At 37.9% G+C, this 24,017-nt stretch overlaps 1 protein-coding gene across 4 annotated transcripts in view; it reads left to right on the top strand.

Annotated features, from left to right (window-relative positions):
* Positions 1–22,469, top strand: part of LOC373419 (rab10 GTPase homolog SUrab10) — a 33,685-nt gene extending 11,216 nt beyond the window's left edge. The window contains exons 2-6 of one of the 4 annotated variants that reach the window (XM_783840.5): positions 4,525–4,979; positions 8,254–8,453; positions 9,915–10,004; positions 16,492–16,593; positions 18,253–22,469. In XM_783840.5, coding sequence (XP_788933.2) covers positions 4,784–4,979; positions 8,254–8,453; positions 9,915–10,004; positions 16,492–16,593; positions 18,253–18,339 — 675 coding nt within the window. In that variant the 5' untranslated portion in view covers positions 4,525–4,783 and the 3' untranslated portion in view covers positions 18,340–22,469. Of the gene's footprint in view, positions 1–4,034; positions 4,980–8,253; positions 8,454–9,914; positions 10,005–16,491; positions 16,594–18,252 lie in introns of those variants that run through there. The other 3 variants (XM_030983276.1, XM_030983277.1, XM_003725041.3) reach the window with 3 other exon arrangements.
* Positions 22,470–24,017: the final 1,548 nt, after the last annotated feature.

The raw sequence follows: 24,017 nt of genomic DNA, 5'->3' as shown, positions 1-24,017 counted from the left end.
TCAGTGGTATTGTTGAAACTGGATATTTTTTGCAGAAAGGTTTCCCTCGACAATTAAAAGCTTGTCAGAGGCTTGACAGACATAGCAACAATGCATGAAGGCAAAGTGGATTCCATCAATGGAAATGCTATTTTGCATTGCATGTGAATCAAATGGTAACCAGGGTTTTCGAGGTAACATGCATGAACTGAAATAAATTAGTAACAGAGAGCATGTGTAGACCTGTGTGGAATAACAGAAATTCTACAATCTTATTTGTCACTTTAGACTTTAATCATCAAATCTTGAAGTCTTTGGCCCGAATTCACAAAGCCAGGTTTGAGCTCAAACCTCCTTTTGTTTCGCCAAACCTCCTTTTGTTCTTTACAAACCAGGTTTGTAAAAAACGCATAAAACGCGTCATATGACGTACGAAAACCAAGGTTTGTCGACAAACCTCCTTTGTGAATTCGGGCCATTGTGCCTACAGTGTATACCTATACTGCATTATAGTATTGTGTAATGGTGTGGATGGTAACTCCTTGGTATGCTTACATTGTAATAAAGTTCAATCCTGACTGCATGCCATTATTGGAAGTCTAGATTAGTATATGGCTGGTTACCTTCAATGGTATTTCACCATTCCTGATCCCCCCCCCCCCCCTCCCCATCATTTAAAGTTTGATTTACAGATTACAAGAATAGGCCCACTAAAATGCATCTGATTAACCCATAGTAAGCCAATAAATTGCAGGTAATTTTTGTTTTAGATTGATTTTATTAATTCTTGCTATCTATGCAAGTTATCTTTTTAACGTGAGTGGTACCGGTACACTTTAATACTATCAACATGTACTTGTTTGTTTGGGATGGGCAGGGTTGGTGCTTGCATTGTTGACCAGCAAAGTTGATAGTAAGCATCATCTCATCACCAAGGTATTTTCTTGATGATTTGATGGGTATGCCATGGACAGGTATTTGAACAGCCATTCGTATTTGGACAGAGGAAGAATGCATATATCTCATTCTTGTCATTGTGCATATTTACATTTAGACCAGGAGAGGGTTTCACAAAGACTGAGATCGACTTTAAGTTGGACTTAACTATGGCAGGCCGTTCATGCCACTGTTTGCTCTCACCATTTTACTGGCATTGGTCTCTCAAGGGACGTACAAATCATGGTCACAATTTACATTTGTTGATGATTCATTATTGAAGGAAAAGCATTATGTAAAGATCATAATGGTGAGAGCAAACAGTGGCATGAACGGCCTGCCATAGTTAAGTCCAGCTTAAAGTCGATCTTAGTCTTTGTGAAACGCTCTCCTGGACTTGAGTACGCCTTTTTCATTGAACACTCCATTTATTTCTCTGACACGTACTGTACACTTGGTCAGACTTTTTCCATTGTCCACATACATAACTATATCTGTTGCATTAGATGAATAACCCTTTTTTTGTACCAAAAACAACAGGACTATCAGAGTTATTATTTAGAGAAACTGCTGAGGCATGACAAGGTCAATTTGAGTAGAACCTACAATGGAGCATGAATTCAAGGCACCTTTAGCATACTTTTGGTAATGCAAATTTCCATAATCGAGGCAAGGCCCAAAGTGTTTTTCATGGAAAGATAACGCTGCTGATGGTAAATCCTGTTCATAATACTGCCCTTACAGAGGCTGTTGGCAACATGGGTTATGGTTTAAAGGTAAAGACCAGTATTGGAAATGCCCTAATTTCAAGAAATGAAATGGAAGCTCTTATTACCAATTATGTGAAAGAATATGTTTTGACTAATACAAATGTACATGATGATAAAAAATTTGCCGGGAAACCGCCTACTAATTGATATATTTGGTAAATTAGTTTAGCTACATGGTCTGTGAGAGATAAACGCACGTGTCGCGCACGTGTGCGTAGTCCCATATACATCTTTATGTGTACAGTGCTTGTAACTTTACGAAGACTGGGCCAAATTTCTTATCATTTTGATGATTCCAGAACCTTGCAGTTCACACCGATACTTATACATGTATGCTAAATGATCAACCTTTTCTGATCGATTCCACAACGTTTCTTTCACAATGCAATCGCATGACCATTACTGGTCTTTACCTTTAATGAAAGCTTCAAGTCTACATTTCAAAATTAAAAACAAATTAATTCAAAATTATAACAAAAATAAATTTAGAATGAATTTACCCAAGTATGTGTTTTCCTCTGTAGGCAACTTGGGTTTCAAGTTTCAACAGATTTACTATTCACACCTATATTTAAAATTGCAAAAGAAGCAGCCATTTTGAAAGGATTTCCACTTTCCAGGATGTTTCTTTTGACCCGAATATTATTTAAAATTGTCATGTTTACATGTGCTTGGGCCCTCCCTCTGAGTTCTCCAAGGGTTAGGGTCAAAGGTCATGCATGTGATGGGAACTTGATGTAAGCATCATGTTGTGAAGCTACAAGCCCATTCAGACCAGAGAAAGATTAATCAAAACTTGTATAGACATACTGTAAGAAACGTTGAAGAATCATTGTAAGCAGAAAGGGGAGTACACAAGTGAAAAGGTCATAGCATCTATGAAATATGAAGGTACATTGTGTATTCTCCTTTTTTATGAAACTAATTTTGAAGAGATCATTTGCAAATTCAAGGAGCTTAATTTCTCATTTGCTTTATTTGGTCAAAGGAACAATGCACACTTCTGGTAAAGGGAGAAGCTATTTATCAGTGTCACTACACTACAGCAGTGAAACAAATAGAGGTGTTTAAACAATAAGCATTGCAGAAAAATGGAATTGGAATCGCTTGTTTTTTGTTTTTTTTTGTTTTTGCTCTTGCTCTGATCTACATGTATAGCCTTTATACTAGGCTCTATTTGACATGTAAATGAAGGGCATGTATTTGCTTGAAGATCAAGGTAAATTTTTACAAATGATTTTTTTTGAGGAGTACTTTCAGTTTGAAAAAGACTTTTCTGCCTTACAACCTTTTGGCAGAAATTGTATTTGATTTACCGGTAGGCCTTTTTCCCACCAACTTTGACTTTTTTAAAAGGTTTCCTATTTCTGTATTGACAAGTACATGTAGGTCACCTGCTGGAGTATTGCTTATTGGCATTTTTTTTTTGGGGGGGGGGGGTAGGGGAGCTGTATATTGTTTTCACTGTCATGTGCAGGCCTCCATTTTGTGTTTGGTCCATTGTATGGTACAGATAATTTGCCAGAACCTACAGCACTGGTTACCTCCAACCAAGAAATATATAGTGTACATTTCCTTACCTCCATAACTGCCCCCATTTAAATGCCCATACAGAGTCTGATCGAGAATTTCGTTCAGTATTTGTTGTTCAGACACCACTGCCCCGCCCTGGATTTGGGAACAAATTACTGGGGCATGCACTTGTGAAGTTTGGGTCTAAATGACGTGACCTCTTGCTCTAACTCCAGCGGGAAGGTTGTGATCTACATATCCAGTGGCTTACTGTATGTTCAGTGATGCATGCTTTACCTGTTTGGCATCTGACAGAAAGGAAGGGCTCTTGTTGTACAGGGGAGAATACATGTAATACATGAAAGGTACTGGTAGAGGTGTTGTTGGGTTCAATAGTTTTTGTTCTTACACTGTTACTGAACTCAGCTCTGAAGCACAGGAGGGTACTGCCAATGTGCAAGATCAGTACTTTGTCTGGTGTGAGTCTACAAATTCACTTTTAATTTGATCGGATTGGAAATGCTTATGATCGTTTTTGGGACAAGCTTGGATGAGAATGGCATGAATATTTCTGCGTAGTCCCATGCAGTTGCCTTTGTGTGTGATAAATTGAACTTCTGAAGTTTTCAACAAGATTTGAAGAGGAATGTATCGATGATTGTGTGAAGCTCCTTTTATTTGCTTCTGTCTAGATAGGATATGGAACTTTTGAACTTTTTACATTGCTTCAAGATCGACAGTTACTTTTACATTAATTGATGTGGATTTTCTAAAGATGCATTTACCTTTAATAGCCATTGGAACTTTCTAAGCTGAGCTGAGGACTGCATCAAAATTAGAAGAGACTTTCTGTACATGTAGATTTTGTGTAGCACCATACACTTCATTTTGTGTTAGCTTTGGGACTCTTCAGAATTATGCTTGTGGGTGGTTTTCAATCTACAACTACAGCGTACTGGTGGTCAAGTGTTCTTCAAGTTCATATCTCCCTGAATTTGATAGTCCTTAAAATCATTGCCTGACACTGTTCTTTTGGAGTTCTGAGTAACTTCTTGGCAGATCCTTTTAACAATCGTTTTGCAGGTAGTGCTTTGATGGGTTTGTAAAATATCACTTATCTATTTAGATACAGGCTGGAAGTACCGTAGCAGAAGTGACTTCCACCTTACTTTTATTGTGAAAGATTTGAGCTTGAGGTACTGGCGCTCATTAAGTTGCTGAAAAGGCTTTTGACGAGTACTAGCGTAGACGTACATGTAGACTTCTGGACTTGAAACTGGACCTTTTGAGCTTTGATGGGTTTGTAATATATCACTTATCCATTTAGATACAGGCTGGAAGTAGCAGAAGTGGCATTCACCTTACTCTCATTGTGAAAGATTTGAGCATGAGGTACTTCTGGACTTGAAACTGGACATAAAAGGATTCCCATCGCCAAAGGAAAACAATTCACCTCAAGTATTAATCCAGGATTACCTGTCCTCCGTTATTGTGCTTTCGTTTAAAAACTTCCCAAAAGGTGTGCGATGGATTGTTGAAGCTGTGTATAACAATGACAGTGGCGTGGGCCACCTCTAGAAAACCAAATGGAAAATGGGAACTACCTGGACAAGATTGTGATCGAGAGCTCGTTGCGTCGTTCCTGGATGCCGTCAGGAGACGTGTACGACTACATCTTCAAGGTGTTGGTCATAGGTGACAGCTATGTGGGCAAAACTGCCCTCATCACCATCTTCTCGACGGGGAGGGCGTCCCCCTACAGAGACTATCAAACCACTATTGGTAAGAGCAAGGCTCAAATGGCGCAGGGGCAATTGAATGGGCAGTTTGCCCTAGGATTCATTGAAGTAACCTTTGTACATGTATGTATGTTCCTGGAGTGTCCATTTTCTTTTTCTTTTTTCTTTTTTTCTCTCTTTTTTTTTTATTGAAAATTGCCCATCAAGAAAAGGACAATTGAGTGAGGTATTGGTGAGTAAATTTGTGCAAGAATACAGGTATGAGAGCTGTGAGTGCTATCGAAAATCAAACAAATATTTATTTGCTTTCAGCCTCATCATTTTATTTCAAATGAAATCTGACAAGCAATTTTTACCAAGATTGTTACAAAAATCAGTTTTCTTCCCCTTTTACATAATGGATTTTTGAAGAAAAGAATAAAGTATTTGCTGGTCATTTCAAGAGACCACACACCCCCCTTTGTAACTTTTATAGATTAAGGACTTGAAAACTCCATGCAAATTTGTGTATTTGTTTGATTTATTTTAATTCTGATTTTGATGTTCTTCTCATACCTCATGCTGTTACATTGTCATACGATTCCTGTAGGCTAGTTTATCACTTCAGAAAAGAAAATCTTTTTCTCTAATGAAAACCCTAATATAAATAAGTTTTTAGTTTAAAAATCTGGACCTTTTGATGTGCTGTCACCACCTAAGATACAGCATGTTTTTTCTAACTGCCTCTCTCCACCCTGGAGTAAGTTACACCTTCACTAGTGAAGGTGTAACTTACTCCATACATGTACCTGTACATGTATAAGTTTTTAAAATACACCGTTCTCAAAGTCTTATACATGTACTGTACATGTAGCATTATGTATACATTATACATGTATGTACTACAAGGAAGGCCAATACATGTAATGTAATGTACAGTGTATGATATAATAGTTATTTAACACCGGAGTAGCACTCTTTTTATCATTGTTATTTTGGTTAATTCACTCAAAATAAGCCATCCTTGCCCTCATTGAATTTGCAACCCTCAAATTGGTATATCCGATTAAACCAATTCACAGGTTCGCCAAAAGCGAGGTCCAAACCTCGCCTTTTCTCTATGTTTGAATGCACCTATTGTGGGTTTGTTTCTGCAAAATTGAGCTTTTTCAAAAGAGTGAAAGATCTCCAAAAGGAGCTTGCTTGAATCTATACATGTACTTTCCTATTATTAACTACCGTACTGTAGTCATCATACACATGCAAGGATAGTGCATTACATGTAGAAAGGAAATCAATATGGATTAAATGGGTCATACATTGTACAGGTTATAATAGTATAATTGAAGATGTACAACTTTGAGAAAATAATATTTTCTGGCAAAGAACGTATTTGCATTTACTTCTATTGGAATTTCCTAATCCTAGTCTTGTGAGTAGTGCAAACATGTACACTTGTTCAAATATTTTAAGTCCACTTTTTCACAATGTTACAAAAGCCTTTTTGTGGACTTTCCTTATCCATATATGTACTTGATACAGGTGTAAAGAATACAGGGAATAAATAAATACAGAGTGCAAACTTGGAATTTTCCAAAACTTTCTTTTTTATTTGGTTGTAAAGGTATGTATGATGATCCTTTAAAGGTACTATGTCCCTTTTGCAGCCAACCTCTAATTCTGTAGAACTTTGCAGGAATTATGAATATGTCATGTATGTCCTATCTATGAAATTTAAACGTTAGCAGTGTCCTCATATTCAAATTATGCAAGAAAACCCGTTTACTTGCTAGACTTCACTGTCAGACACTATTGAGTGACTGACTGGCTTTTTTGTTCTTTGGTAATAACATACATGAAAAGAGTTGTAAAGGGTACATGAGCATTTGTCTACATCAATAACCCACTTCTTGTGATGACCAAGATTAAAGTGATTGAATCTTTGCGCAGCATAAAACGTATGACCATTCGGTACAATTGTCTGAAAATCAAGACTATTACTTTTGGGCTCTATAGCCCTAAAGTCGATTTGACAACTAATAGTCATTATTTTCCCACTTGAAGACATTTTCAAGCCCCACCTTTTTTAGGGAAGTTCTAAATAAGTATTATCTTTCAAATGCAGTTGGAATTTAACTTTTTCATTTTTTGGGCCTGCAAATGGGACATAGTACCTTTAAAGACACCCAGAAGTGGTCTCATGGGGAGTATGACACTGTTCGTTCAGGTGTTTAATCAATATTAAGAGGTGTTGTCAATCACCAAGATTAGCCTTCAGTTTTATGACCTAAAGGCCTGACATGATGCCTTGCATTCCCCTCACCAAAAGACTCTCCAAGAGACTAGGGGGTAATTCTTGATAGGCCTGTGGGTTTGGTGTGCGCCTACTGTACACACGTAAATGGAATTTCCGTTTCTAGGACACCTACACCCTGGACATCCACCCCCAGATAACCACCCCCAGTCAACTACCCCCTACGATAACGATCCTCCAGGACAACTACCCCCCCCCCCCCCCCCCCGGACAACTATACTAGGGAGTAGTTGTCTGGGGGGTAGTTGTCCGGGAGGTAGTCGTCTTTGGGGGGTACTTGTCCTCGGGTGTAGTTGACTGGGGGTGGTTATTGGGGGGGGGGGGGGCTGGATGTCCAGAGGGTAGGTATCCAGATACGGGTATTTCCACCAAAAGTCTGGTGTCTGCGAAATATGGCCTGACTACCCTCTCCTTTTAAAGTCCACTGAGGGTTCACACAGGACCAAAACAACAAGTATTCAAAGTTAAAACTACAAGCTGGGCAAGCAATCATTTTACTTGCAAACCGCACATCGCTTAACTTCAAGTGAGAACTCTCACGGCTTGTGGTTATATATGGCATTAATAACCATAAGAAATCTCAAGGTTTATAACTGAGTAATTCATAATCATGTGTGCGTCCGCATGATCCATAAATACATGATGAACTCAAAGCTTTAAACCGTACCCTAAACTTTACGTTATCGGATTTCATATGAACCTAAAATGTATATTTTTTTCTTGTTTTTACTTTTACAAGGGATTCAATACTTAAAGCCTATCTGCACTAGTTTGGTCAGGAGGGATTAGACCTCCCTGCATGGTCACTGGCAGGTGGTTATCTCATCAAATCAGCTCTCAGTTTACATAAGAAAAAGGGGACCATGGGGTATCAACGGGTACCGCTTTGGCATTGTTGGCTGTATAGAGGGCGCAAGTACAGTGAACATGTAACTACAAGTAGTGCAGTCCTGCTTTGAGACAAGTAACAGTTCATGTACTAACGCAATATTCCATTTCTTGTATATTCTATCTCTTTCTCTAGGTATTGATTTCAAGATTAAAACGGTAGAACTCAATGGTAAGAAGATCAAATTACAAATATGGGACACGGCCGGACAGGAGCGATTTCACACGATTACCACATCCTACTACAGAGGGGCCATGGGCATCATGCTCGTCTACGACATCACGCAAGAGAAGACCTTCGACAACATCGCAAAGTGGCTAAGGAACATTCAAGAAGTAAGTGAAGATGGTAGGATCAGCCTGGGTAGGATATATGAAGGGCTATTATTTTTGGATAGGGTCGGGTTGAAAGTTTTAGAATTTTTAGAATTTTTTAAAAATGATGGTATAAAATGGGACAACATTTCAGTGAATTATCCAATAGCATAAATCTGCATGTGTTTGAGAGTTTAATCATGCAAACTACTACTATACATGTACTTGTATTTGCTGGGTTCCCAAGAAGTATGAATACCTATAAAAATGGATTGCCTTTATGGTATTAGCATCTATACATACATGTATGAATGTAAGATTATTTTTTGTAAACAGAAAATATCAATCTACTCTTTATGTAACAGAATAGGATTATTGATATTTTCTGAAGTAATACTTCCTGTCTTATTTCCCACAGAGACTAATGGTGTTTCTTATCAACAAGACCTTTGTTTCAAATGATTTATGAGAAAACTGTAGGAGCTGTTGCAAGCTGAATATATACTTGTAACATTTTCTCATGGAAGTCGCGCACTCCACATCCTCTAAAAAGTTTAAAGGACCAGTTTAGAACTTTTTAAAATGAGGAACCGATGGAATATATGTAACTTGTTTTACAGTCAGTGCATGGGAGGGTCGAGACCAGATACTCTCTAGCAGTTCTACAACGCATTTTCGTGCGTATGCACTGTGGGCGGTTTCCTAAACTAAATGAATTTTGTAGCTTCAACCCCGGACAAACACTTGCATCTTCATCATCATCATTTATAAAAAGTCAGCATTTTTCCACTTTCGAGGGGTGACTGACATTGGCGCGCCATGGTGACATTCTCTCCCTCCTTTTCTTTTTGTCTGGAGCATCCTCATCTAGACAAACCTTACTGCTTTCTTTCTTCACCATATCTTCAAAATAAGGATCAGGTTGCACATTTAAGAATCTCAGAGCCCATATTCAAGCCTTGGAGCCTGGCCAGTAGGGTGTTATGACCCCAATGATAAACCTAACCCTAAACCTAACCCTAAACCAAAGCTCAAAACTCACCTTAAACTTAAGTGCAACCTTAAACTTACCCCTTTATCTTTTATGAAATAATAGGTGCGCAAATTATGTCGGAGCAAATGTTAGGTGACCTCTCTAGTAAGGCTGTGCACAACAGTGTAATGAGGTACCCGAGTACACTCCCAGGCTTTACTTACAAGTGAATACTTGAATATTCAGACGCCATGTTTTTTTATAATTTTTTTTTTTTTAAATTTTTTTATTTGATTTTGTTTATTTATGATTTTTTTTTTTTGCCCCCACCATACCACTGCTGACTGGAGCAGTATCCCAAGTCCATCGCCGAAAAGCGGGTACTCGAGCATTTGACTACTCGTCGCAGCCCTACTCTCTAGCTATATGTAGGGATAACTGTTAGTTAGCCTAGACATGTGCAGAACACAAATAACATGCCTCTTTTCTTTTCTGATTTCCACCCGCAGCATGCGAATGAAGATGTAGAGAAGATGTTACTAGGCAACAAATGCGACATGGATGACAAGAGGATGATCAACAAGGACAGGGGAGAGACGGTAAGTACCGGAAGGAAGATTGTAGTAAGGGCTACTGATCATAAACAGTGTTTGCTATCTTGTCGCGAGCATCCTCCCCATCAAGACAAATCTTGCAGCTTTCTTTCTTCACTATATCTTCAAAATATGGATCATGTCATTCGGCCTACCCTCGAGATTCGATGCGCTTCATGACAGCAGCAAGGGTCAAAATCTCTCTAACATTTTCACGTTTTTCGCAAGTTCTTTCCACTTTTGGAAACATATATACCTGTTTATGTTTCATTCCATACCTGAGAACTAAGGTTAGATGATGTGTTTTTGAAAGGAGACTGCTGAATGCTGCATTTTGTTTGAACTTCGAGCCCCGGCTTTGAGCACTCTGATTACAAATTCCAGCGTTACTCTTCGGAACGGTCTTTTGCCGCTGACCCAAGCCAGCAGTTCCCGCTAGTGGAGTGATTGTGAACGACATATGGTCTCACGGATAGATCTTGAATTGTTTAGCTATTGTGGCCCCAAACATTGCTTGGTGAGTAAATGTCAACAAACTGTGATCAAAAACGAGTTTTGAAGTGAATGGATACAGCTCAGACATATATGATTATTTGACTATAGGATTGAGTGGATAATCTCACCCTAATCCGGACATTTGAGATGATAGTAACTGAAGATTCATGTTTGAGTATATGAATGAATGACCAACTGAGAATATAGTTTTTCAAAGCAAGGAGTGTGATATTGGACGTGAAAATGATCTTCATCAGAGTAACAATAGTGGCAAACACATTGTTGGCAATTTACATTGCTTACTGTTTGGTGAAAATTTGTGTTGGAGAATTGTCATTTGTGCCCAACATGGATGGAAAACTACGTGAATGCACAGGGGCGTGTTCACTTTCACGCTCTGTGGTGTATACTAGAGATCAACTCCGAGCTTTGAATAACAGAACGTTTACTCTCAATCGAGACACACAACAATTGATCAAACAGCTTGGATTAGCACGAACAAAAACGAGGCGGGGAAAACGAGGAGGGCGAAATCTTCGACGGAGTATTAGCATTGTGACTGGGAATCGGACGGACAATGATGACAAGCAGCATGAATGTCGGCCGAGGACACTGGTCTCCATCGATGTAGAACCAGCGAAGAAAGCAGCCCATCACGCTCTGCCAAGTTTTCTCATGACGAACGCTAGATCGATTGTGTACAAAACGGATGAACTTGGTGTTATACTGAACAATAGACACATTGACATAGCAGCTATAACTGAGACATGGCAAACGCCTGATATATCAGATGAACAGTTGTCGATAAATAATTACTTGACATTCACGGATTATCGCCATACACGGCGTGGTGGGGGAGTAGCATTGTATGTTCAGAAAGATATACCGATATTTCCCCTTACCATGATATATGTTCCTTCTGAATATGAATTTGAATGTGTCTGGTTGAGGATACGACCGCATAGATTACCTAGATGTATATCAAGTATCATTGTATGTGTAGTGTATATCCCACCAGGATCCCCTCATCACACAGCCCTGATTGATCACATAACCAATTCAATTGATGTTTTAGGCACTATGTATGTAGACTGTGGATTTGTTATTTTGGGAGATTTTAACCGGGTAGATGTAGACCCTTTGTTGAGAGTACATGGACTCAAACAAATGGTAGATAAGCCAACTAGAGGTGAGGCGATTCTTGATTTGATATTGACCAATATGAAAAAACACTACATGTCAGCCGCCATTGAGTCTCCTCTGGGAATGAGTGACCATAACACGGTGATATGGACTGCAAAGAATAGAACAAAGGCTCCCAACAAGGTACTCAAGAAAACATCACGTCCAATGACATATCAAGGGATCCACGAGTTTGGAAGGTGGGTTACATCCCAATCTTGGCAGGAAGTCCTTTCCGTACCAGAAACGGAATCAAAAGCAAACGCTTTTTATACATTGATCCAAGGAGCAGTAAATAAATACTTTCCTCGTAGATCAGTCAAACTGCACAGTGCTGACAAGCCTTGGATGACCGCACGAGTGAAAGAAACCATCAAGATGCGTCAGGAAGCGTTTGCCCAAGGTTCCTTAACCGAATGGAAGCGCTACAAGAAATTGGCCAGCAACCAAATCAAACAGGCTCAGGAGAACTTCTATGACAACTCCTTAGCAGGGCTAAGATCTTCAGACCCCTCGAAGTGGCATAGTGGCATTCAGCTCCTCGCCAATAAGATCAAAGAACGCTCTCCTATATCTGTGCCAACGCTCCCTGAAGCCAGTGATGAGGAAATAGCTAATGCCATTAACCAGGAATTTTCATCTACATCACAGGGTCGACTGCCTCTAAGTACTTCCGACCTTCCGACATATCTTCCTTCTCTAGAGCCTCCACAGGTCAAAGTGTGGGAGATGTATTGGGAGCTGAACAGGATCAACATTAAGAAAGCCATCGGCCCTGATGACTTGCCAAACAGAGTTCTCAAGGAATTTGCTTGCGAGATCAGCATACCCATGACAGACATTTTCAACTCCTCTCTCAGGGAAGGCAAGGTCCCTCAGATCTGGAAAGACGCAGATGTTGTTCCCGTGCCAAAAGAGAAACCTCCTGTCATCACAAAACTCAGGCCTGTGTCACTAACATCCCAATGTGCGAAAGTTTGTGAGGGATTCGTGGCTAAATGGATCCAACATGACATGGGGTCAAATATTGAACGACATCAGTATGGAAGCCTCAAAGGCTCATCAACCACACACTGTTTGATTGAAATGATGAATCAATTCTACAAGGAATCAGACAAACAGGATTTTGTAGGAAATCTTGTGGTCACAGATTTCTCGAAGGCGTTCGACACGGTAGACCACACCGTGGTTGTAACTAAGCTCTTAAATATGGGAGTCCGTCCGGAAATCATCCCGTGGATCGCCGACTTTTTAACGAATAGGCACCAGAGAGTAAAATACCAAAGCGCTATCTCCTCCTGGAAGAAACTAACCTGTGGCGTTCCCCAAGGAACAAAGATCGGCCCCCTAGCCTTTCTAGCAGTCATCAATGACGCACTGGAGTCGACAGAGTTGCATACATGGAAGTATGTAGACGATCTTAGTATCGGCGAGACCAAGACCGTCAATGAGCCTTCTCACCTGCAGGAAGCTGTCAACGACCTGGTGCAATGGGCTGACCAAAACTACTTGAAACTAAATGCAGCTAAATGTAAACAACTGCAGTTTTGCTTCAAGAGAACCAAACCAGCACCCCCAGACATATCTCTAGACCCGAATGTTTTGGAGGTGGTCAATGAAACGAAAATCCTCGGTGTCTGGGTTCAAGGTGACCTAAAATGGGACAAACAAGTCAAAGAAATGATGTCGAAGAGCAAGAAACGGGTACATATACTGAGCAGACTGAAGAGATTTCGAATCCCACGAGAAGATCTAGTTGCCGTATACAAGTCCTACGTCCGGCCAGCTCTGGAATACGCAGCACCGGTGTGGCACCCTGGACTCACAAAGCTGCAGACTAGTGCACTGGAAAAAATCCAAAAGAGGGCGATGAGGATTGTACTTGGAGCTGAACTCACTTACACAACTGCTCTCAAAGAAGCTTCAATAGAAACATTAGAAGAAAGAAGGCATGACCTATGTACAAAGTTTGCCGAAGCATGTGTACGTTCCCATATATACTCGAATGTGTTCCCTCTCAACGACACAACTCATTCCATGCAGCTCAGGACCAGCCGAACGTACAAATCTATCAATGCCAGGACAAAAAGATATCAGAATAGCTCCATTCCATTTCTGACAACTTGCCTAAATGAATAATGCCAAGGTTGTATAAAAGGGGTGAATAGAGAACAATGTACGCCTAACTCTTTTTGACGAAACCGGTGTCACTATTTATTTAATTATTATTATCGATATATATTTTGAAATCAGAACATATTTCTCATATAATTATATTTCCAGGGGCATAATTGATTACCGAAGCATGAACATGGGTATTACGCATAGCATTACAGGTATCAACAAGGTTATTTTTTGTTCAATTAAGCACTCAAATACCTTATCAATGACTTATTTACCCAATCTCTACTGAATGATGCAAAACCAAATTAGATAATATTATTAATGCAAATATTGTTGTTGTATATATATTTACATTGAATTATTCTTAATGCTAATATTGTGAATTGTCACTAGAAAGTGATCTAACTATTGATGACAATTCATTGTCTTTGTTAATTATATGGTATTTTAACTAGTAGTATATTTGAAACAATTGTGAAAGAAATATGATATGTTTTTAATTGTAAATTGTCATGCAATTCAGCCCAGGCTGCGAAATGATGATATTAATAAACTGAACTGAACTGAACTGAACGAGAGGGCATCTGCATGTAAGAACCTCAGAGTATAATCAAGGCCTGGGGGGTGTTTCACAAAGATCCTAAGTCGAATTTAACTCTAAGTTGGACTTAAATATTATGGAGAGTCATTTGTAGCCTCATAATGAAATATTTCAAAAGCAAAAATTTAAGTATTTTAGATTTTTCATAAATTCCACATCAAGAACATGAAATCTCCTTGATAATAGAAAATATGAAAGATTTGAATTAACATTTTATGCCTTTTAAAATAACTTTTACAAGATATTTTCAAAGTTGCTAACGGCTTTCCATAATTTTTAAGTCCAACTTGGAGATAAGTTCAACTTCGGATCTTTGTGCAACACCCCCCTGGAGCAGAAGATAGAGAATGATCAGCGAAGAGAGGGTGAGAAGAAGGAGGACACTACCAGAAACTTGAGAGGGGACACTGCCACCATTTGAGATAAATCTCATGGTAGAATGCAGTTGTCACTATGGTTGAATTAGCATATAGGTGTGCACCTGTAACCTGGTGACTGGACTAGTTAAAAGGTCACTAAGAGGAGTACAAAATGTGTACTAATCCTGACAATTCTTTCACTATCTATCATATCATTTTAGCTTGGACACAACCTAAAAAATAAGTGATGATACCTTGAAAAAATGTATGCCAATACAACAGACCATTGTGGATAGCCTGTTATTGTATTGTCTTCCAAAGATATTGAAAAGAGATGACCATTTAATCTGTGACCAGACCGGGCTTGACCACTATTTACATTTGATGGGCTGAGATTGGCCGAATGTAGAAATAAATTGTAGTGTAAACACTTCTCTGTGTTTTTGTAAATGGGTGGGGTGTGAGTGTGACATTGCAAATATATACACTGCAATCTTTAAGCTACAGGTAGGGCTGAAAACAAGAACAGGAGACAAAATACATACTGGTACTAAATGCAATTGGGCAGTTCTTATGTGAATAATGGGAGATTATGTTTATCAAACATTGTATGAGGGAATGTTCAACTTCATGTCATTTTTATGATATATGACTTCCCTCACTAAAATAAATATTATTTGTCTGTACAACGGACGATATGCATTTTAGATGATTTTGTTCTATCCTTGTTATCTCAAAATTACCTCTTCACAATAGCTGCATTTCCACTGCAAGCAAAAAATCATTAATTTTTCTCACATTCAAGTGTTTCGTCTGAAGTTGCAAGGCAGCTACCGCAAACACGACAAAAAAACGAAATTGTGAAATCCACCTCTAGAGTGTGATGGCAGAAATTTCACCTATTTTTTGTAGTGTTAATGCCCACTCTCGAAACATGTGTGAATGATTCTGGTTTTTGGTCACGTGACTCTCCCCACTAACGTGTGATCACATGCAGAGCAGCAAAAAGTTGCACAAGTTGTGCATTACTCACCCTAAAAATCGTAATGAGCAAATACTTATGTTTTTTAATGGGTTTTTCCAGGAGTGTAAATAGCAGTAGAAATAAATCAATCATTTTTCAAAATGTTGTTCGGGTTGTGTAGAGTGGCCTAATGAAGCATTCATTTTGACTATTCAGATTGCAATAGAGAACACGATCCAATTTCTGGAGCCTAGTTCCAAGTTAAGACATGCTTAGTTTTCAAGTTCATAGTCCCGTGACAAGAATTTAGGCTAATAGAATTTTAAGAATAAGGTTGCATCTTGGTTGAATAGCATGAAATCATTCTCATTGACTAAACAAATTGCAAAGGAGAAGGGAATGAAACTTCTCATAACAACTAAGTAAAGCAGGGTTTGGTCGATTTCACCTTCATGAATTCAGCCTTCAAGTTGTACGGCATTGTATGAGTTAGTCTAGATTCTGTCTGTTTTTTTAAATATCTTTTATTTTTCAATCATCACGTCCTCCCTTTAGATTTACACACATCCCATACAGATCGCTCGGCCCCCTGAAAATAAACCCATAAAAAAAAGGTACAAATGAAAGGCAAGGAATGTCTCTATTCTAGCGTTGAGGGTGTATTTTCTCAGCTGATAGGGCGAGCGCAACACGACAACAGTCCATGTTGGAGTATGATAACGTAAGCTTTTATTTGATTGTAATTTTTGTTTTTGTTTTGTTGTCCAGATTGCAAAGGAGAACGGAATCAAATTCATGGAGACGAGTGCTAAGGCAAACATCAACGTTGAACAGGCTTTCATGACACTGGCAGCAGACATCCTAAAGAAGGTAAGATCTAAAGGGCTGATTCCATGTAAAGATAACAACATTGAACTAAAGGCCTATCCCAATCGCAAATTAGCCAGTTAATTTACATTTTCATCAGCCCTCTGTTGCAATAACCGGGAAATTTGGGCTAATTTGCTACCGTCCGAGCTAGTTTGTGATGAGCGTATCGGTCTGGTGGTGGAGACGCAATTTCGGGCTTCGGGATAATATCCTGAGTCTGGAAACAGCGGGTTATTTGGCATACTCGAGCAGATGAAGACAGGCCTTATGTGATATGTGATATATGGGTAAACACCAGAAAGGTGTCAAATTCCTCATGAGAGCCCACTCCTATTGCATCTTTAAAGGTGATACAAAGTTTTGGTATGGGGACATGAATTTGGTTCAAATGAACTTATGCGATCCTACAATATTCAGTGATCGTTGTCGCGGTCGAAATCGAGTCTAAAGTTATGAAATTGTAAATAATAAAGACTTTATGATGTATAGCTCACTCTCAAGTTCAAGATATTAATTAAGCTATCAAATATTGTTTATTGACTGAAATCGACCGTTTAGCTATTTCTGTTCAGAAATTATATTACATATTCTGAGATTTTCATGGTCGCCGCTACCATTGTACGGCCATAAGCGCTATTTGAAATTTATCAAAATTTACCGGGAGCACCGGTAAATCTTTATATTCAATTTTTCTCGAAAACAGAAGTGTTTAAGGGGCTAAATTTTCTAGTGCGTTTAATACATCCACAGGGGCATCCAAATATATCAAAATGGAGAGAATCACTTTCCACCCATTTTTCAAAATTTCCCAAAACTTTGTATTACCTTTAAGAAAGGTCCCATTTGAAGATTATGAAAACTACATAATTGTTGGCTCTGTCAATCAAACATAGTTGAAATTGGCTGTTGCAAGAAAAAAAGTGAATCCGTTTGGCTTGCAGATATTGATATTTGTACTTGCCATAAGGAAATGGCCAGTAGAGCGTTCCCCAAAAGGGTTATTTATTGGGCTCATTATCAGGAATCAATGAGGTGGTACACACAACAATGATTTCCAGTGGCTTTTTTCATATGAACTGCAAGCGAACAATTCATTGCTATCGTTATTGTTAAGGTGGAACTGGCTCTTAAAAGGCTGGATAAACTGAATGCGGAAACCTCTGTATTGTCTTCTTATGACAGGTTTTGCATGCATGAACCTCAAGGGTAAACAAAGTCAAGTCAGACTATGCACCATATAGAGCACATCTGGTGTGTTCAGCCCTTTAGGGTGTGGAGACACCGAATAGGCCATCTTTACATTAGCAGCAGATATCTTTAAAAATAAAGATATCTGTTCATCATTTAGGATAAATATGTTGCATACTCAATCTTTTACTACTGAATAAAATTAAATTTGCCTTGGATGTAGTAAATATTTACCAATTCTTATTGTTGAAAGTGTCAAAAATCATGACTGATGAGTGTTATATGATATGCACTCAAAAAGATAAGTGTGATTTGGGATATTGTGTTGAACGCGGAAGTTCAGGAATTACAGTCATGTATTAATTGCAACTGTCTGTAGATCATTTTAAAACTAGAAAATTGTATGTTCTTGATGAAACAATCTAACATTTTGTTCATCTGTCTCTATCTTGTCTTTTCTTTGTCCTACAGTACCCTCAGAGGGATACAGGCTCACCCGGCGTCGTCAAACCCGATATGAAAGAGGGAAGCAGTTCTGGATCGAAATGTTGTCCTTAAGAGCGAGGGGGAGCCGACGACTCGACGCCCCCCTCACCCCCTGTTCATCTAGCTTCAATGAATATGTCCTCGCATTGTGGTAAAACAAGACCGAGCGACACACGTCAAAGAACTTTTTATTGAATCAACGATGATGCTTTCTTTGTAATATAATAACAAATATTCCTATTCTCTCTTGTTTATCTCATTTTTTATTTCTTCCTTCCGTCGATGAAGACCTGAATGATATCCAAGGCCTGTTTGGGATCCAGCGTAGGGGCACCAAGCAGCGCTTTTAGATAGAGAACCCTAGTAGAAATTATCAAAAGGGAATTTGATGCCAGCTGTGTTTTGCAGGCTTGAATTGATTATCCGTCTTAACGACTAATGAAATGAACACTCCGGCTCTTTGTAATGGAATTTTAACTCACTTTCTCTTGACACACATCTACATGTGTCACTTTAACAGCAAGAAAGGATAAATTTATTTGAATTATATTTGTATTATAACACTAATGATTATATTCATCAGTAACTTTCACCTAATGATAAATAATTTCTGTTCAGAAATTTCTCTCATATTAAAGGGATATATATTTTCATTTATTTAATCAAACTTAATTTGGCAAGGAACCCTTCAGGATATGAAAATTTAATTCCAAACTCAGAAATGGCATGTTATGCTACCAAATAGAATTTTGAGCTATGACAGTTGTCCATACACATGTAATAAGTTGCACAAGTTTTTATGGCTCACCTTAAAAAGAAAATCTCATGGAATTTTGTAAGGCATTGTAGAGTAAGATTGTTGACTCGTCGAATTAACAGAATCCTACGAAAGTGATTGAGATAAGCAGCTGAAAATGCAAATGCTGATTTAAAGCCTTATGGCTCTAACGTCAAATCGATTATCACGCTTGTATTTTAATTAGAGCACGTCTCTGTAGAACCCTGATAAAGGATTACCTGAACTAGCAACAAGTAATTCTAAGAACACATGTTCAAGATAGTTGGATAGACCAAGACCAGTATGTACATGGCAATTTCTGATATATTTGCATTAATGTACCGTGAATCTTGCAAACCAAGTGAAAGACGAAATTGCGTCTAAGATGTTTGGTCAATATATTTCTTTATAGTTCAATTGCCTCATGTGGTGTTCAAGCAGCTAAATTATTAAAGTACCTACTGAATTTCAATTGCTATAGATATTAATAATAATAATAATAATAGTTCGTCCTTAGAGTTGACAAACAACTTACAAAAGAAATGTTATTCAGGCTATTTTCTTCTTTAATTGATATATTGTTCAGATCATGCAATACAAAGGAAAATGATACAGAAATTGTCCTCTCCAGGTAAATTGCCTTGCTTTTCTTTCAAAAGTCCAAAATAACAAATTCACACTTTTTGAATGTGCATTATTAAAGCAATGATATAAATCCGTTTTGAGAGTATTGAACATAAGATTCTCTCCATTGCATTGGAAGCTAGATCGTCGGAAAGAAAGGAAGAGAGGAAAGAAATTGAAGAGCAGTTGCATAAAAAAGGACCAATTGGAAAGTGATACAATGTACTTATCATTACTGTTATGATGCGATCACCAAATCGATTGACAGAGCGTCTGAGAAGATCGTAAATTTTCTCAATCTCTGAGTTTAAATCATTGTAGATCAATGGTCGCAATGTCGGTACGTGTACAAACCCGTGGCAATTCATTTCCCTTTTGTGTTGTTTGCCGTAATTTCTGTTATTTATTGTTTTATTTTATTTGCATGAGTGATTTTCTACTGTGCATTAGTTTGACTTTGTATCATTTTAAAAGTAGGGTTTGACGAAATTAGAACACTGCTTATGATTCTTTTTTTTAAACCTTAGAGAGGGAACAGATGAGCTGATTTTGTATAGATGAAAAAAACAAAGAATTTAATGAAGATATAATGATATAATAATACTATCATTGTGTGTCTTATGGAGCGTGTAAACATTATGGCAAAGCTGATAAAAGTGTACTTGTGGTTTCATGTCAAGCTTCGTTCATACTGGACGCTCTAAACCGCCTCAAAAATACTAAATCATGCTTCAAAGCGCAAGAATTTTACATGTAAATGATTTACGATGAGGGATGTAGAAACAGTAGCTATGTGCCCCTGTGCATGCTTCCTTATGTGCTTTAAGATACAGGAATGTTAAGCATGCAGTGCTTATGGCGTTTCATTTTGCTGCAGTGACGTTTTTGAGGCGGCTTACTCGGCCACGTGTGAACGGAGCTAAAGAATAGCGCTAGGATAGACATAGGCTCTCTGTAGTGGTTGTGATAAATACTAAAGATTTGAATTGTGCAAGGTGTAATATTCTAATCAATGCGATGATCAGCCTCCGTATAAATCAGAGCTTTGCACAATGTAGATGTAAGCCTCACGATGTTAGATGTAGTGTAAAGTCTTCCCCCGGCAATGATGACACAGAAATGCTAACTTCCCCACTTCAGCTTCACAAATTCACACAAATGTAAATGCGCCCACTTGTGGCAGAAGTAAGTCCATTGCAATGCACTCACATGACCAATGTCCCTAGAATAGGATGTAAAAGTATTGGATAGTGTATGATACAAATAATGGGAGCACATCAATTAGCAGTAGTACATGTACATCTGTTTTTATGCAGTGATGCCCTTATCAAAGGCATGCAACATAAATCTGGTAATATAAATCGAAGAATTATTTACTATCGATATATCTAATTACTAAACTGAATTTCAGATATTAAAAGAAATTACAGGCAATAATGACATTATATCATCAATGGAACTTGAAATAGTTGATCATTTCTGTAAGTACATGTACTGACAGGGGTTTCAAGTTTGAGATTCAGGGGCAACTTATTGAATTCATAACTACAGGAAATTTGTGAATAGCCATAATCAACTTTGCCGATGTATGCTTCATTATTTTTCTTTTTGATAACAGTTTATTTGGCCCATTATTTACTGTTTTCCAGCTGTAGTGCATTAAGAGACTTGTTGGCCCTCTAAATAGAAATTCTAACCTGTATGAAAATTTGTTTTTCTAAGTCGAAAGGCAGTCTTCACGACACGTGGTAGTTAGGTAGTTCTCAAACAAACAAAAAACAAATGAAAAAAGAAAAACCTCAAAAAGAGCTGAATTTATGTACAAAATACCTTCTCTTTGCCTATATATGGAATGATTTTAAGCAATTATAATTAAGTTAATTATTATTATGATATATGTATGTATTGTACACTTGAGTTATTTTCCAATTATTATTCCACTCCTCAACAGAATGCATGTAGGTGTATCGGTGTATGTGTATAAGTAGTGGTGGGTCAAAAAATATAAATGGTGCATACGTGTACAGTACAAGTGACTTTGAACAAAAGTTAATGCAGTTTGCCAAGTTTCTGAACCCACGTGGGACTAATCTAATTTCTGTATGATGTGTATTTGGAATGGGCTTGGGCCTTGTTCACACGTGATGGGTTAGACTGGGTCAAAGCGCTGCTGCGGCAAGTATAAATCATTTTACATGCAAATGAATAGCAATTGAGGGTAGAAAAGCTGTGCGCAACAAATGCCTTGCTGAGATCTAAGTGACTTGTGCTTATCTGGACAAGTCTGGAAGTTAACGCTTTTTTAAATCATGGAGAAATATGCCATTTGTTGCAGCTGTTTTTTGAGGTGGCTTATTGCATCAAATGTGAACGAGGTTGTAGGGTTAAATAACAAATGGATAAAGGGCAAATATCTATGCATAGCAATGGGATTGGTAATGGTAAAATAACAATAATGAGATTTAACAACTGAATTAGTAAAGACAAGTTATAATGAAGTATTTCCTTTGATAAACACAAGTCTGATGGTTATGAGATATGTCGCTCAATGTTCCTTGATAGTTGCGGGAGGTTTATCTGTTATGGCAACATCGATACAGGTGACCAAATGGGGATAATCAACAAAAGATATGAAGCTATGGTGTTGTAGCATGCTCAAATGCAAATTTACAAACGATAGAGGAATATGGTAGCATGCAATTGCATATACATTGTACCTATATAGGTTTCAATTAACAGTATGTTTTCCTGCTTCTATCTTTGTCAAATCCAAAGTAAAACAAATGCATACAAAGCCATAGATGATCAGGTACGATTAATATTGTTCTAAGCCGTTTTACAAATGTGTAAAAGCCTAAAATCGCTGTATTTGTAGTCATTTTGTACGTTTGCTAAGCACTAATACTAGAGCCTGTAAAATTGACTCAATTGCAATGAAATTCAACGTAGCTTGTCATATGTGCATTTATGAATGCACATAAGTTTTTCTGAATAACCATGTCATCATACTATTACATGTACTTACATGTGCACTTTAATTTTATTGTACAGATTGTATAGGGAAAAAAATGCTACAATTTGCCACACATCTCGTCGCTGTTTTCACGAAGTGACGGTAGTGAAAACAAATTGCATTCACTTTGCGTTACGATTTTCCTCACTACCGTCACTTCGTGAAAACAAGGACGATCTGATAAACCAACCCCAAAGCTGGGGTTATCGTATAATAGTGTCTTCAGAAACAACTAACAAAAAATACCACATGAATACAGTAGATATTGTAGGTGTTTAGCATAGAATATGAAATTGACTACTTGTAAACAAAAATGTGTATGGAGAGAGAGAGAGGGAGAGTGGATAAAATAAATGCATATCATGTAATGTTATTAGTAGATATCTTTAAATAATTTGTGAAAATGAAGAGCTGAAAAGGACCATTCCACAGGCTAGCAATTGTAGTAATTTTTGTGTATTCTGCTCCAAATGATTAACTTGCATTACCAATATGTATGTCTTGTTTCTTTAATTGTATGTTTATGTACATACTAAGGACCATAGTGAAATGCATAGGAAATGATGGGGCGAATTTATTCTGTTTTTTGTGTTTTTGAAGTGGTAGTAACCGTAGCTCAGCCTCCAGAGAAAGAGACTTTTGTATTTTTTAATTGATTAATTATTTGACAGTAAGAGCAACCTTAATCTCTGTGATGGATACTCGCCTTCGTAATACTATTAATTGATTGAGATGTGCGGGTATTTTCATCTAATGAAAATGAGCTTAATTGGGTCTGGACTATATACATATTTAGACTAACCCTTCTCTTTCCCTGTCTTCATATGGGCATGTGTAGAGCAGGGTGTAGTTTGTGTTCTCCAGACCCTTTCAACTCATTTTTAATTGGAAATAAATTTTAAAAAACTTTTTCAGTCTGTAAATTAGGCTGTCGTGATCATCGTTATCAAACATTGTCAGCTAACTGATTGCAATTTTCGCACTGGTAAAAGTCATTGATAATGAAAATCATAATATTCACAACTATTGCCGAATTGGGCAAGATTGAAACAAAATGTCTGAATTGCAAGATTCTTTATCGAAAGAAAAATCACTAATTCTAAAGATAGTTTTAACGCTGGAGAAGCATAGATAAATTATGTGAAATGTACAATAGTCCTTGAGTTACAAGAATTAAAGATATTTGAGACCTTTTCTCTTTCATTTTTTCTTTGCCAGGCACTTCCATAATGCAATTTCAAGGCACCCGCTCAAACTCAACTAAAGTACATAAGATCTGTGATTGCAGTGTTTAAAAAAATGTGTCGTTTCCCGTAAACGGAAGTGTTAATCGTA

The sequence above is a fragment of the Strongylocentrotus purpuratus genome, unplaced genomic scaffold (genome assembly GCF_000002235.5).
Source record: "Strongylocentrotus purpuratus isolate Spur 01 unplaced genomic scaffold, Spur_5.0 spur5_scaffold_13, whole genome shotgun sequence".
NCBI lineage: Eukaryota > Metazoa > Echinodermata > Echinoidea > Camarodonta > Strongylocentrotidae > Strongylocentrotus > Strongylocentrotus purpuratus.
Note: the sequence above shows the minus strand (reverse complement) of the source record. Positions and strands in the feature narration are given on the sequence as shown.